The sequence below is a fragment of the Passer domesticus genome, chromosome 4 (assembly GCF_036417665.1).
Source record: "Passer domesticus isolate bPasDom1 chromosome 4, bPasDom1.hap1, whole genome shotgun sequence".
Taxonomy (NCBI): Eukaryota; Metazoa; Chordata; class Aves; order Passeriformes; family Passeridae; genus Passer; species Passer domesticus.
In genome coordinates this window covers 43,878,965-43,895,670 of record NC_087477.1, presented here as the reverse complement: position 1 = coordinate 43,895,670, position 16,706 = coordinate 43,878,965, and the positions used below count along the sequence as shown (strand labels likewise).

The 16,706-nt window shown below is 38.4% G+C and overlaps 1 protein-coding gene across 8 annotated transcripts in view; it reads right to left on the bottom strand.

Moving 5' to 3' along the window:
- Nucleotides 1–8,583: 8,583 nt before the first annotated feature.
- Nucleotides 8,584–16,706, bottom strand: part of RAPGEF2 (Rap guanine nucleotide exchange factor 2) — a 184,960-nt gene continuing 176,837 nt past the window's right edge. For all 8 annotated transcript variants that reach the window (XM_064417490.1, XM_064417492.1, XM_064417489.1 and 5 more), the window contains 3 exons: nucleotides 14,596–15,155; nucleotides 11,733–12,038; nucleotides 8,584–10,576 (listed from right to left, as the gene is read on the bottom strand). In XM_064417490.1, the coding sequence (XP_064273560.1) occupies nucleotides 10,551–10,576; nucleotides 11,733–12,038; nucleotides 14,596–15,155 (892 nt within the window). In that variant the 3' untranslated portion in view covers nucleotides 8,584–10,550. The remainder of the gene's footprint in view (nucleotides 10,577–11,732; nucleotides 12,039–14,595; nucleotides 15,156–16,706) is intronic.

The following is a 16,706-nucleotide window of genomic DNA, read 5'->3' as shown; positions in this document are numbered from 1 at the left end:
AAATGAAGGTAAACAGTGTGGAGGGACTGAAATGAAGGACAGATTGTGCTGGTAAAGTGCAGTGGAAGATTATATATGAAACAAATATTGGTATAGGCTAAATTGACAAAGACTGCAAGATATATAGCTGAAGACAGAAGAAAAGCAGTAAAATAATGTATAAAACATTAACCTACAACCCTGAAACTCCAAACAGCAGCAACAGCAATTTACTTGACTATCCTAGGTGAATAATCAAAAGAACACCACTGATCACTAGCTAAGTCAGCTTTATGCCCTTGTCTCCACAAGGACACAAAGCAGGCAGGGATCCAACAAGGCACGGGAAGTGGGACAGCCCACAAGAGAGCCTTCAGCCCAGCATGCCACAGGAGCTTGAACTACTGTCAAGCAGCTCACTTGGATGAAGGGGGTACATGACGACTTTCAGCAGGTCAGCAATTTGCATTCTTCCAATTTATTTATGTGTGCCTTTTACTTATGTGCACTTTCAGAGAATCAGAAATATGAGGAAGCTCCTGCTTCAACCATAATGCCTTTTTGGCGTGACCCACAACAAATGGCACCTGTCATAAATTTGGGCAGGACCCTCTCAGCTCAGAGCTCCAGGCACACCAGAATGAACTGAATTGGGATTTCTGCCATGATGAAATTATGTAGCAAATCATAAACTATTGGGATGGCTCATTAGAGCCATATGATACAGGTCTACATCATAACCAAACAGGTTAGAACTAAAACACTGGATAATATAGTTACAATATCAGGGAGAACAAGCAGAGAATTAAAGGTAGATTATCCTAATAAAAAGGACTGTAGCTTTTGCTTTTAGAAACTTTGTTTAAAAAAACCACAGCATTATTGGTTTTTCACTGTTTAGAAATAAGCAAGTTTATTCACTTTATAGTATAAAGTGTTGAGAATGCCAACTACACACCCTAGATAATTATGCACTTCTTACTTTGTCTTTGTCAATTGGACTAAGGAAGGCCTATCAAGTATCTGCAGCAGAAAACAGTTGCAAATCTGGGCTACTCCATATCCCAACCACAAAAATTATTTTGTTAGGAACATCCTATCAGGACAACCAGTACACAGTATGAAAGAATGGTTTAAGAAAATAAACCGCAAGTTAACATTGCAGTACTGGCTGCCATGAGAATAATTAAGAATTCTAACAGTACAAGCTAGGACAGGATCAACATTTTTTTTCATAGCCATCTGTCTGATACTGAGATGCATCCTCAAAAGAAAATGTCTCCTTGTTGTCCAAAGACACCTACTGCTGCAAATGAAACTATGCCTAAGAAAAGTCCATCTTAAGCGTGAAGGGCAGCTTGTGCATACAGCATTAGTGCGCTTCAACACAAGGAGAAGATATTGTTTGTGACACTCAGACTAGCAGGAGATGCAAAGAGGAATAGCATCAGCACATCAGGAGGCAGCAAATACATTCAGCTGCAAAGATTTCTTCAGCAGTATACAGAAGTTGAAAGCAAAAATTCAGCCAAAGCTATTAAAATTATGAGGACACAATCATCAGGACAACACTGAAACCAAGGACAAGCTTACAAGTATGAAAGGAATAAAAGCTGACACTGCTGATGCTACATAAACATCACTGAATTCCTGATTTCAGTTAAAACACAAATTCAGAAACCTCAACGACCCTAAACCTTAAATTGAAAATTCAAACAACACTTAGGTGAATAAAAAACAAACCAAGAAAAGTACTAAGAGCAAGCAATGCAGTGTGACATCCCAGCAGCTTAGAGATCAGCAAAGATTTAAAAAGATGCAGCCACACTTACTTCAGGGAGAATTTATTGCATTCAAATTAAAAACAAATCCTGCAAAACAAAGGCTGAAATTAGAAACTTAAAACAAAGACTGGTAGTTGCAAAGACACCAAAATAATGTCTGCATCAGATTCAGGTGATTCAAACAAACACTTAATCACCTCATACTCTTAGTGATAGTTATATACAGTATCACTTGACTGAATAGAGTAACTTGCCCTCTGCAAGTGGACTGACATTTTTAAATTATTATTTGCACACAGTAACTCCATCAGATATTCAAACAGGCCCTTAAGGGAGCTTTGCCCACAAGTGACAACATTTTTATGTCCCTAGTGCAAAGATAACATGAAGGAACGTATAACCATAACCTTGAAATACCTGACAGAAATATCTGGAAAAGTGTGATTAAAATTGGCAATAGCACCTACAGGACACTTACTGACCTCTGCAAGCCTTAGTCCAATCCATTACTGGACAAGTGTGATACTAACGGCCTAAAAACATTACTCCAGCTGCTCAGAAACTATCAGAATTTGCAAACTGCAGCATTCTAGCTGAAATGGCAGTGTTACAGCCCACTTAAATGCCACATGAAAGGAAACAGGATGTATCCAATGGACTCCTTAACTGAGGTAGCTCTACAGTATAAGCAACCAAGAACTTCAGTGAATTACAGAAGACCCATGAGATTTCAAAGACATTAAACGTGTGGCATGCCAGTTTTCATAAAAAGTATTTAAAGAGCAAAACACAAAGCTACACCAAAAGAGAATGCCTATGCACACCACTCTGGAAAGCCAACTGCTTGAAGAGCAAGTGCCAGGATGGAGACATCCCAACCAAACAAATGTTGTAATCACGGAATATTCTGAGCTGGAATGGAACCACTATGATCATCCAAGTTCAACTCCTGACCCTGCACAGGACAGCCCTCAGAGGCACACCAGGTGCCTGAGAGCATTGCCCAAACCCTTCTTGAACTCTGGCAGGCTTGGTGCTGTGCCCATTGCCCTGGTGAGCCTGTAACACACAACATGGAGGTAGTTCAGTCCTGTAGAGGTCTTCAACAGTATTTGGTAAAGAAGCATGTTTTAATAGAAAATGCATACTGGTTAAACATGAAAAGCAGCAAAAATGTGATTTACAAAAAATAATAGTTAGACTAAGTGGACCCTTTCAATTATACAACAGACCCCTTGCCTTGTAAGATTATTGTTTGCATTTGAGAAGTCTGGCCAGAACCACAGCTGCTCCCTCAGTTTCCCTCCTCCCCAGCTCCCTTCACTGGTCTTGAGCCACACTCTATTTCTACCCAACAAAGACTTCAGCACATAAAAAACCAAAAACTTTGTATTCATCAGATCATAACAAAGTAAGAGTTATGCTATGAGTGTATTATGGGCACTACACAGAAACATGAATAATCCAGCTTTCAGGCAGCAATTGAAAAAAGGGCTATATAGATGCAGACAAAGAACTGGAGTCTGAATTTGTCCTGTCTGGCTACACTCCTTTCAAGCTTTCTGAGCACTAAAGTGCTGCCTCCTTCCATTGTTTCTGAGGACTACACACAAAACACACTTTGGGAGGAAGGAAATGGGTGGTGCTGTGTTCTACAAAGGAGCAAAGAGAGGCTGTGTGAGAAAGCTGCTAATATAAGCAACAGGAAGAGGTTAACAGGGAGGAAGAATTATGCATCTAAAGAACAACAAGGGAGGCATGAGAAAGAGGAAAAGCACGTATGTGCTGGGAAGAGGAGAAGCAGCAAAGTGCACCCTTTCACAGTCAACAAAGCACTTAAAACATGAATGGCTTGTTGGATCATATTCAAGAGCAATAAATACATAAGTCATATGAGCATGAATTTCGGTAAAGTCTCTGCTATGAGCTTTTCATAAATACAATGACTGACTTGCCAAATGAACTTCACATGGACCAAAGCATAGCATGCAAAATCTCAGGAAGCTTGGTGATTTTGCCAGCGTTAATTGAGCATAAAACAAAATTCAACATTCTTTTGAAACTTATGCTCAGCCATAATGACAGAAAGAATTCTACCAGTTTCAGGGCTGTTCAATGTAAACATTGCTCTGTGCTACTACCTCCTCTCAGGGAGCTACAGGAAACAGGACCCCAGGTTTCCTTGAAAGTTGCATTTCACAGGTTTTCTTTTTCTTCTCTGCTAAGAAGGCACACTTTCTCAAAGCACAGCACCAGAACCTGAATAAAACTCTTCAGCCAAGTTATCCGCTGACGTTACTTACAGAGAAATATTCACTTATTTCAAAGGTTACCCAAGACAAAAAGGCTGACCAGAATGTGTCATCAGCAACGATAAGAAATAAAACCAAAATAAATTTTTTGAGTAACCAAGAAAACCTATCTTCTAACACAAACCAAAATAAGCAACGGAAACAAAGACTGACAAATCAGTGTATTGGAGGATGGAGAAAAATCAAAATGAACAGAAGTCAATCTGAATTAGACCTTTTCATTGATGCAAAAAGCCAAAGATCTTCAACTGAATAAATACCTCAAAACCAAAAGGAGTCCACAGTGCCACTATATGGCCAAGAAAGAAGACAGCCCAGGAATTATCCATCTATAGCTATATACTATAGCTACTAGTTTTGAAAGAGCTAGGATTTGATACCACAAACTGAATAACAAGACCTGGTGAAGCTGTCACATGAGGAGCTACAACAGGGGACCAAAGCATTACAAACGTATGAGAAATGTGGTGGGGACAAATAAGTCATTGGTCTGACCTAATCTCAAAATAGAAGATTGTTTATAGATCCTGGAGAAAATACAGAAAGGAGTACAAATGCAAGGTAGAGGCAATATAGAGTAAAATAATATAGAGTAAAAAAATGGTTTATTTTTATTCCCCTACCTGCACGGGAGGGAATAAACTATGTGCTGTAAGACATGGAAGTATCAGTTTGGAGAGGGACTACTGCGGGAGTTCTTGATCAGATTATTAACTTAATAATGAACAATAATCATCGTAGAACAAATGGCTGAGAGTACAGTGTTGGAAGAGACTAACAACAGATCAGAATATTTTAAGAGGAGAATGTGACGACATGATAATCAGTGACAAAACTAGAATAAAATTCAGATCAATATGCAGATTGTGCTTCATTTTAAGCAGCATTTTTAGACATCTACATTAAAAGAAAAAACCAGAAACAACTAAATAAACACAACAAAACCCCTCAAACAAACTGCACAAGATGGAAAGTGTATACAGAAGTTTCCACTCTACCTGTCCCACTTAAGTTTTACTTATTCTGGCAGGAGAGATAGGAAGAACATATGGCCACTGTAAGGTATAGATACAAGAAAGGAGAAGGGAAGAGAGCTGCCCAGCCTGAAGAATGTTTAATGCAAAAATCCCATACACATATAAACCAGCATATGGAGGCTCAATATTTTTTGACAACCAGAGGAGTGGATCGGTCTCCCAAATAAGAAATACAGGAACAGCACTATCTCTCCTTAAGAGCAAAACATGTATCAAAGTATGAGGGTTCCCAGGACTGTCAAACCAGAACAAATCTAGTTCAGTGCTGATATTGGAAGTAGGGCCTCCATGTGGAAGGTTGCTTTTTATCAGTGCAATTTCCTGTGTTTTACTTGGACTCTGACCAAAGACAGCAAGGCAGAAAAGCCATCCTGGGCCTCACAGGCTACCTTCTCTTAAAAAGCCACAGTTCAGAGCATCTTACTTGTTATACAAAACTCAATAAAACTAGTCAAAAACTGTTCATGTTTCTCTAGTTATGAGAAAAGCCTCAAAACATACTGAAGACAGCACCTAGGTGATTTATCTCTGCCACACCTACTGACCCTGGCACAAGTGGCAAAACTTTCCTGGCACTGTATCAGAAGATAACAACTGCCTGTCAAAACAGTTTGGCAGTTACCAAGAAAGCATTTTAAACATCACTACTCCAGTATAAGTTCTACTGAAAAAAAATTACTTTAAATAATGCTGCATTGGCTTCATTTCCAGTGCAGATATCCTAGCTAAAAAAGTGGATGCTGCAATAGTATACAATGGGTTTTTTCCTATACATACACATATATAAAAATGGGTTTTATATATAATGTTTTTATATACCTACACAAAGGATTTCATTGTCAGTAAGGGCAACAGTGCTGCAAAGAAAATAATCCTCCTTTCAGACACTAGACTACCTAGGCCAAAACTAGGCCTTTAAGGATTGACCAAATAAAGAAAGAAAATCCCAATTAATTTTCCAAACTGAAAGAGAACACTGAGCACGTCAAGCCACCAAATAAAAAGCTGAGGGAGCTATGAGTCTACACTTAAGGAGAAGACAGCACTTCTACTTAACACAAACTTGAGTTTTGACACAGAGAGCCAAGACTCATTTCTCTACAGAGACTGCAGTCTGTGTGTAGGTGTGTAGAGTGTCACTGTATAAATTTAATCCCAAGAAAATCAAATATAAATAGTTTAAGATTATGCTGTTGATAGTTGCTAGTAGTTGAATATCTTAAACTAATTCCTACATACTCACCACATATAAGCAAGAGAGAAATTTAAAGGATTTCATATTCTAGTAAAAACTCTAAATTTTCATTTATCACATTTTCAGTGGAAAACAGAAAGTAATAGATTCTACCTTACATCAGCAATAAACCTACTTTCACTCCCAGCCTTCTCTCAAAGCATGCAATTTTTAGAGACAAGACTGTAAAGCTTACTCAAAGGACAATCTAGAAATAGGGAACCAAAATTATACTAATCATCTCACATGGCTGCTGTCTCCTGAGGGGGTCAATTTTCAGAGTAATTTTAACAATGTTCATATTTTCTTCAATGGATCTGTGTTATTTAATTTATGTTAGAGAGGCGGTTGCTGCTACATAGGCTTTATTCACAGAAGTATTTTTAATGTTTCATTCCATAGCAAGGAATACATAAATATTAATACTTGCAATTAAATCATTACTTGAATTCTCTAGAGTTGATTTTGTTTCAACTATGCAGCAATCCATATGAGACAGCCTGGAAATTTATTGCATATCCTATTAGTCTTGAAGAAAATAGAGGGCTTTTGGTTTTGCTTCTTTTTTAAAACAAAACCTGTTCCTCACCTTAGTTTGACCAAATATTTGAGTCACAGATTTACAGATGTAAAACATGCATGCTTCTCCAAGTGACCAAGATTAATCCATTAAAGCAGTACCCTCAAGACTTCATCTTTTACAGATTCATGCCGACTTCAATGTGCAATATACTGCATAAAGGAGTAGCCTCTGCCTCAGTGACAAAAAAAAGCCATAAAACACAGATAATTGAATGTCATTTCTTTAAACACACAAAAAAAATCCTTAGATTTCAGTTCCATTTTGGTGAATACAACACCAAATCCTGGCAATTGGTATTTACTTGTCTGCATTTTGCTGCAGCTACTCAGTAAGTACAAAATTCATATTACAAGTATTACAAATATGAAACCTGTTTCAGATGTCACACCAAGGCCTTTCCTTCTATTGAAATTGCTGTGTGATGTGCTTTTTATCACTCAGTCCATAACGAATTAAGCTATCTATATCAGATGCTATGTTGAGGATGTCTCTACATAATGTGTTCTAAAAATACTAATTACAGTAAGGAGGCATAAACAGGAGGATAGGGAGCACTGCCTAATGCAATAATATATCAAGCAAAGAGAAAAAACTGACAAGTGTGCAAACACCTCACAAGATGGTAAGAAGAATTATTTCCTTATCACTGTGCCTTTAGTACTACTGGAGGACAATCTTGCAGGTAAAATATGTAAAAATGCTTGCTCATTCTACTAATGTAAAAACAAATTTTAATTTTTAGCTTGTTGAAATGTACCCAACAAGTATTAGCCAAAGATTCACAGAGAGTAGTTCCACTACACCACACAAATCTAAATATCCATAATTTCTTTCATTACAGTGCTAGAGATTACAGTAATAAAAAACACCAATGTTTACAAGTCCTATATTTTCAGTGATTTTTATCTTTCTTTTTCTTTTCTTATCTTTTATCTTTATAATTCTAAGTGTGGATCATTTCTAGAGCTAGAAGAAGAGCTATGAAGACTTATATCCAGACAGCATTTTGTTGCTTCTCTTGCATTGAACTAATTTTAGACTTGGAAACGTCACCTGCCAGGCATTTCAAGGCTTGACAGGATACGGCTGTTTATGGCTTTAGCAGTACCATTTTAAACCAGTCTTCTGCATGCCATTGGAAATAACAAATCTAGCCTCTGGGAAAAAAAAAAAAAAAAAACCAAAATCTACAAATTTAACATTGAATTAACATAAATTTTTATTACTGGGGATGCTATTGGGTGATATTTATTATTTGACACATCTTGTTCGGTAAAAACTCAATAATTCTCCCTACCCAAATGTTAAAACAGATATTCCTTACTTTTACATTATTCGGGAATATATCAACATAATCTTACCTTTAAAACTCTTTACATTCTACATACACCTAAGTCCATACCTTTTTTGGCATCTCAAATGTTTCTGCTCGGGATCTGCTCACAGTATCAGTCATTCTCATTCAGCAGTACACACACCAAAGTTTTAAAAAATTATCACCAACACAACTGTATATCAAAAAAACTCCACACCAGTGGTTTGCCCACATCACTTGGCAATGTCCCTTTAATATTAATACACAGCAAAGTAAAATTTTTTCATAAATTTGTTCAAGTATGTGGAACATGTAAAATGCATAAGAATCAATATGGACTTCATTAATGTTATATTTATTTATTTTCCAGCTTCATACAAACTGGATGTAGAAGCATAAACATAGTACATTTCTACCATTTTCAACAAAAATATAACCAATATGTACAATTATTGTATTAAAAATACAAAAGGATACAGACTCCACCAATGTCTTTCTAAAAGACATACAGGTACAAGTAGTATCAAAAGTATGAGGAAATCACCAGTTAATTGTACATTCTGCACTTGACATCACAGAGCGAACTGAGATTAGCAGTCCTATGGTCTACAATTACTTAATGCTTATATAACATTTGTGCAACTTGTGATAGAGCTAGGATTTTGTATTTCTATATGCACATGAGGTCCATAGCCTCGAGAATAAAACTGGCAAATAATGCATATTACATGTAAAATTACAAATGCATAATTGACAATGTTATATATAAGCAAATAGACAAAAGCTATGATTACTGGAGAGAGAATTAAATAAAGCACTGACATTTGTTTGATACAGTGAAAAAACACTGCAATTTGATCTTTAAAAGTTGAAGCTATTTACGTTTATCTACTGATCAATATGATCAGCTGAGTTCAATGGAAAAAAAAAATCCAAGACCAGCAGTTCCTCACATTTGAGTACTACTCGGATTGGCAGCCTTCACTTCTCCGGAGTCTGTGCAAAAACAACACAAAAATAGAGGGGAGGGTAATTTCAGTCATTATAGGGTTAATAGCAGCTGTGAGCAGGTGGTTGCTACACATTGGCCTTCTCTACACATGCAGTGTTCCATGAAGCCATTAACAGTTGTGACTATTTCTGCATTGCAAAGGCTGGCAAATCTAACTGGGTTATTTCTACTTTTTTCACTTAAAGGCTCAATTATCCCCTAATGTCGAAGTCAATAGATGGAGGTTATTAGATCAGTGTTAACAGCTGACACGAGCTGTGCCATCCCAACTTGCCTTCACTGCAGTGTTATCCAGTTAACTTATTTTAATATAACTACCATATAGTTTAAAAATAAAAAGCATATAACTTAACAGTGGGGTTGCCATCTGTCTTATTACAATGGGACACTTTTTTTAGCATGCCATCCTGTGTTCCACAAAGCACAGGTATGAGACACACCGTGTCCTCTTGATCACTGACCAGTTGTGAGCACTGTGTTTCTGCATTTACACCAGACCCAGATGAGGATGCTGTTAACACTAACATTTACAAACTTGTGAAGATTCCAGGGTGGGGCACATTAGGAGCAAAGCCAGGTAGTCAAGGAAAGACTGCATCCTGCAACCTCTGCCTTCCCTTCTGCCCTGCTCAGCCATGTGATAGCAATATTCTTCCAGGAGCTCAGGCTGGCAACCCTACTTACAGGTGTGAAATAATACTGTAATTACTATTCAGATGCACTATTTGATCTCCCAAACACAAACATAGAAAATTGTAACAAAGGCATTGTAAACAAGCAAATAAGCACTGCCTCCTTGAAGGATCTCAAAGCAATTTTCTCTTTGTAGGTTAAAGGCCAAATGTAATTTGACAACTAACTTATCTCATTATCCCAATGAGACTAAGTGCTAGGATTGTGATTAAAATCTAAAAGGAAGATTTAAAAAACCCTTCCAGGCATTGGGAAGTGCAGCCAGAGTTAATCATCCTGATGTGATGATCTTGGAATTTGGAATGATACTGTGTGATGTGGCAGACAGCGACAGTGGTAGCTTGGAGATTGCTGCACTGTGCATTTCAAGCAACACAGTTTGAAAAGTGCCAGGGCGATTTCTTCACAGTATTTCACATGCAAGGGGAGAGGGGACAGAAGGGGGAGGGGCAGAGGAAGAAGCCCCATGCTGCTTTAAGGCAGGGAAGGAGGCAAATAGGTCCACCATCCTTTAATCATAGTTCCAAGGCTCCTATTCTAGGGACGTCTTCTTGTGCTCTCCTTTAAGGTGGCTCACTCTGGATCCAGAAAAGCCCAAGTCTTAGACAGCAGAGACTTGTTCATCTTCTGCAAACATAATAGGATAAGGGAAAACAGAATTTAGTTCATAAAGAACAAGACTGCTACTGAATGAAACAAGCTGTGCATACAACAACTGTGTGTATTGTGCTCCTGTGTTCTCCATTTCATTGTATAAGTATATATACTTTAAAACAATCTAAATTTCAGTACATTTCAGGTCTCATGAGACATATTCCTTTGCAATTTTGATCTTGAAGAAAAAAGGACAATTGCTTTAACTGAGCTAGATGCAGTTATTCATCCCGAGGAGCACAACAGATACTCCTAGATATCTACTAGCTTCAGAAAGGCATCTGACTTTTCCCTAAATATATCTTCAATTTAGTCATTGTTAGTAGAAACAATTAAAATTCTCTGTCATGGTAACTCTCAAGAGTTTGAGGCAATTCAGTTAAGGTAGACTTAATTTTTTTCCCATGACGTTCAACTGCAAAGTTCATCCTGCACCTAAAACCTTAGTAACTAAGTAGTTAGAGGGAGAAGGGGAATTTTAGTCTATCATTTAGCCTATCAAGCAAAACAAAGCATTCAAGTGAGTGATATTGGCACCACCCTGCCTAAATTTTGAGGACCTAAAGCTGCAATCCAGCTACACTCGCTCTCCATGGAAAAACATCACAGCTGAGCTAAAGCATAAAGATGTAGACACATCTGTAGGATCAGCAAGGTAGTGAGACAGCAGTGGGCTCATCATGTGAAACAGAGTGGAAGACTCGGTGCTTACAGCATAAAGAGCTTCAGGTAGAATGTGAGCAACTATCCAAATAAACCAGAGCAACAGTGCTCTGCAGGGTGGATGGGCAAGTATTCTGTAGACCAGGATACTTTTTTGATCAATAAATACATGGTTAATGAGGAAAATCTTGGCAGGAAGGGCTGTACACGGTGAACATAAGCACCTCCAGAGAAGCTGCCTATGCCAACTGTTTGGTTGTTCGAGATTCAAGTGGACCTACATTCCAAATTTTAAATTACATTTAGGATGAGCTGAATTCTTTCCCTTCCAAAAAATTAACAAATAGCATGTTTTGAAATGAAGAGTTCAAATTATGGCAAGATTTGTGTAATTTGCTCTGTGTCTGTGACAGCACTGACCCGTTTTGCATGCAGCACACTCAAAATCTAACAACTAGAAATTTACCATCTTCCTCTGTGGAAAACCCTTGAGATGGATAGTGAGCAAGACGTGGGTCTGACTCATTTGGTTTATGCCACTGAGGTTTGTTCACAGGCCTGCCAGTTGAGTGGCCGTGCGACTGCTGCTGTGGAGTTGCTGTCCCATGAGTCTCACATGTCCGTGCCACCATTCTAGACCTCTGAAGTGCTATGTTGTAGTCTGGAGGCTTCCTGGTTGGATGGGAGCCACCTTCTGCAAACTCAGCAATAGGTATTCCTACATAACCGGGAGGAGTTGGAGGCGGTTCCCGATATCGACCCTCTTTTCTTGCTGCAGGAAAAACGACAGATGATCATTAGAGACAGGATGAGGAACATGCTCAAAGGAAAGAGGACAGTTAAAAGCTAAATAAATATCAACCAACTCAACAGCCCAGGAAGAGAAGCTCTGAATGACAAAAGCTAACTATTACATGCTAGACAAAGAGCTTGTGAAAAATAAATCAGTCAAGAAAGTACCGAATATACAACATACAGAGGATATAGCTATTCTTCCAGCAGTGGAGCATTACTCTAACAAAACCCACAAAATTTCATGGGGAATTTGTTCAAACTTCCCAACTGAAGCTGTTCCATGAATTGTATACAATCAAATGTATAGTGATCAAAGCAACACGTAAGACTCAGGACTTCACAGAGTAGTAAACATCAGGAATTTTGGCATCTCTCGACATGCATGATTAACTTAATTCTGAAGATGAAGTTTATAGTCTACAAAAACTTGCATCCAAGAGCTCATCACTTTTGTTTTTTGCATCTTGGAGGGGAAACAAGAAATACATCTGATACATTATTTTCTCCCTACAAATCTCACTACTTAATAAGGCATAAGCTACAACTCCAAGAGGTCAGGAAGAGAAGTGGGCTTCATCATTATACTATTTGCATGCACTGCTGCCTGCAGCCCCTGTGGTTGTATTCTCTGCAAAATCAGAATTGTAAGTATTCCCATAAGAACAATGACTGAATATGATTTTATCTAGGAGATGGAAAGACCATCACCTACCCTGTGGATCTCACTGAGATGTAACCGTTTACCTGAACAAGGCTTAACTCAGGGCATACTGAGAAGCCCTCTCAGTGAGAACTTTAAGGGAAAAAAATCAGTTAAGAATCCTAAGCATCTGCAGAGACACACAACAAATAGGCAAGAGTCTCTGTTTTAGAGTTAAGTACTTAGAGAAGTCAGGTGGAACTTTGATACTGAACACTTATTGTGGGCCCAGCCCTTTAACATATGACTGCTTTAATGACAAACCTTACAAATACAGCAGGAAAAACCACTGACACAGACAATTTACTTTGCATAGCTAGTCATACACTGTATGTTCTTGCCTAAGTGCTGATGACAACACCACCCTGCATTAGGCAGGATGATTTGACTGAAAGGGCAATACAGCTTAAAATGGACTGATGCTACTTGGATGCAAGTTTTTATAGACTAAAAATAAATCCTTGGTATTACAACAAAACCAAACATTTTCCAGTAGAGTCTAAGTATTTTTCTTGGACAAACTGTTTAACTGAACAAAGCAGCATGAAGAAGTTTCTCAGAAACTTTCTTCAAGGATTTCTGAAAATCAGAAGTTCTATAGAAAAAATCTATTGTAGAAAAATTATACTGAAATACTACAATAAATCAATGTCTATCAAGTGCAAAAGAACCGTGTAAACCAGGGTTCTGTCAGATAACGATACACAGTTACATTTTCAGGACAGATAGTAGTGAAGGGCATGGAATTGTGTTAGTTTGAATTTTCAGGTGTCTTTCATGTTCTTTCAAATCTCTAAAAAGGTAGTGGCAAGCACTGCCTTGAGAGGCAAGTTTGGAAGCACACCTGTTACACATTCTGGAGGAAACCAAGGGTATCAAAGAATAAAATTGGAGATTGGCAGGAATCCATACACCTCCTTCCTCTTGATAGCCTGGGGATTTAGACCTGCACCCAAGCTTTGAGGCAAAAGGCCACTGCTAAGCAATATACTCGGGCAGAAAATGGAAAAGCTGTTTAGAACACTGGTCTCAGCATGACCTCAATCTGGCAGACATTTAGATGTGTCAGCAAAAAATGGCTTTTAGATAGTTCTTCATGTGAAAAAGGCAAAGTGAGGATGAATGGAAGGACGAAAGGAGGCAAAAATTCAGAGGTACTGGATGGCCCACAGATTAGGATGCATAAAAGGAACAATATAATAAAAATGCTAAGCTCTGCCAAAGACACCTTCATACTAATTTATACATTATCTGATTTTTCCATTATTGAATGCACAGAAATATATTTCAGCTCTAACTTCTTTGAAACCTCTTCAGTTTCAGCAGAGTAAAGAAACATTTCAGTTGGTATTCAAGCACAAAAGGATCCCATTTTCAGAAGTAAGGAATATTCACAATTATCAGACAAGCCATACAAAGGTATAAAGTAAAAGACTTCTATAAAAATCAGGCCACATTTACTAAGACTTCTAAATATAGCCTTATGGAGCCTTACTGTGATGAGAAATTCAAATTTCAGAACTGACATCTAAATACATCAACCTTTCAAAATACTGCCCAGCAGCTGAGCTAGTTTTTTGATGTATGGCAGGCTCTCTTGAAACACAAAGGCACTGCCAGAACTGAGAATCAACAATAAATTATAATTTCCCTAGTGATAAAGGCTTAGTTAAAGGGGAAAATTTAAGAAAGACTGCAAAATGTTCAGTTTTGCTTTGAAAATTAAAAAAAAAAAAAAAAAGAAAAGAAAAACAGATAAAAGAAAAGCAGAACAATATGAGAAAACTCAAGCAAATGAATTAAAATATTTCACGGCAAACAAAACTTAACTTACCAACAAGCCCCTTTGTACTACTTGATGCTGCTGCTGTGTGGGCAGGGACGGGAGCTTGCTTTGTCTCCTCTGCTGGTACAGATGTTATGCTACTGGTGTCAGCTTCAATCGAAACATCCTTCCCACCCCTCCGCTTTATGGTACCTGTATCACCCTCGGAGTCCTCTCCCCAGTATCCTGTGGAAGATGCCCAGCTTGCTCTGGACTGTGCTTGGTCAAGGCCCTCCCTACCTTGACTCTGCCTGCCATACTTTGTGCTGTGGTCAGGGAACATCAGCTGGTCCATATGGCCGCCTGAGGCCCACAGTCCCGCCCCATCGCTTGAACTATCAAAATGAGCGTGTCCGAAAGGCAGAGTCTCCCAGCTCCTCTGGTGCTGAATTGTCTGGATGTTATCATGAGAGCCACTCGAACAAGAAGTCCAGCTCCCACGGCCACTGTCAGCTGCGTCGAGCGAAGCTCTGTCCCCCTGATCCTGTGACAGCTCTTCTGTACTAGGAGAAGAAAGTACAGTTGCTCCAGCATACAGGCCTCTGGTCTCTGACAGCGGTGCATATGAGCTGGGTACACATTGATGAGGGGACAAAAAATCCAGTGTTGGAATTGGAAATCATGAACAGGATGCACAAAGAAACAACCAAAGAAAAACAAAACACGCTGTGGGTTGGACTAGGTAACCTTCATGACATTTTAAAGGTCACTTTCCACCCAAACCATGATTCTATGGTGGAATATTTTGATGCACTTGATAGTACTTATTGTTTGCATGAATGGCAAATTCACTTTTGAGAATATAACACTTTTCTTTCAAGTACATCCTCAATAAAACAAAACCAAACACAAACAAAACTGGACAGATAACTTGGTGAAGTCATACACTTCAGCAGTGTAATTTCAAAAAGTAAAATCTTAACTTCACAATAGCCTTTTAAGACAGGCAAACCACACAGACACACATACAGGGAAACAGACAGGGTTATTCTACTGCTTTTCCAGCCATGCTGAGCAAATGGTAGAAAAAAGCTAGCTTTCAAAAGTTAGAAACAGAATTTAGCAGGAGCTGGCTGATATTCAGGTTTAGATCTCAGATTTTTTTTTTCTGCTTAGAAAACTGTGAGAGCTAACTTTTTAACATTTCCTGCAAATGGAAATGTATTTTAGCCTTATTTTTGGAAACACATGCTATTTCATAGAGCAAGTATGTTTTCTGTAGCCTTTCAATGATTAAGTGAGCCTGACATGATTCCTTACATAGCAGCAGATAAAATCAACAAAGTGTCACTTTTGCTTAGCAGATATCCAGGCTCCTGGGACTTGCTCTTCCAGGGCACCTTCCTATGCAGACTAGAACCCTTTTCTTCCAAATATTTAAGACATCTGAATAAAGAGTTTGCATAGCCTGAGATTTCCCAAAGCTGAAGTACAGCAGTTTTGGAACAGGTCTGCCATTCAAAGACCCTGCAGGATTAAAACCCCAGAAACCATTCAGAGGACTGAAGCATCCAAATAACAGTGAAAAAAAAAAAAAAAAGTAAGTGGAGACTAAACAGGAGCCAGAGCTCCAATTATTTTCACACCAAGGCTCACTGCTAGAGATTTAGAGAACTCCTCACAGCACTAGCTTCCCCACCATTACAGAAGTTAATTACCTAGAAAATTACTAGAAAACCAGCAGCGCAATGTGAATTTTAGCTTCCAATTATTGTTGACTAGAAGAGATATTTGGAGTAAAATATTTTGGTGTTAGACAGATATGCACTCTTCCATGAAGCAGACTGGAAAATTGCTAGCTATTTCTGTTCTCAGTTTATCTCTGAATAATTGTTTGAATATCTCATCTAATTCAGTTAATTTCCCATGGAGAAGGCATGCTAGGGTACCAGTCTGCCGCAAAGTGGATAACCTATGGCACCACTGAAATGCTCAGATGGTAACATTTACTGAGATGAAGTCTTGCTGCTCAGATCTCATCACTCACTCAGGAGTACAAAACCTTTTCTTGGCAGGAATGGAGCATTATCACAAAATGAAGCACTGAAGTAGTAGTTTTTTAAGAGCAGAGGAGAAAAAATATTTGAGCAATACAGGGAAAGTTACATGGACAAATACAC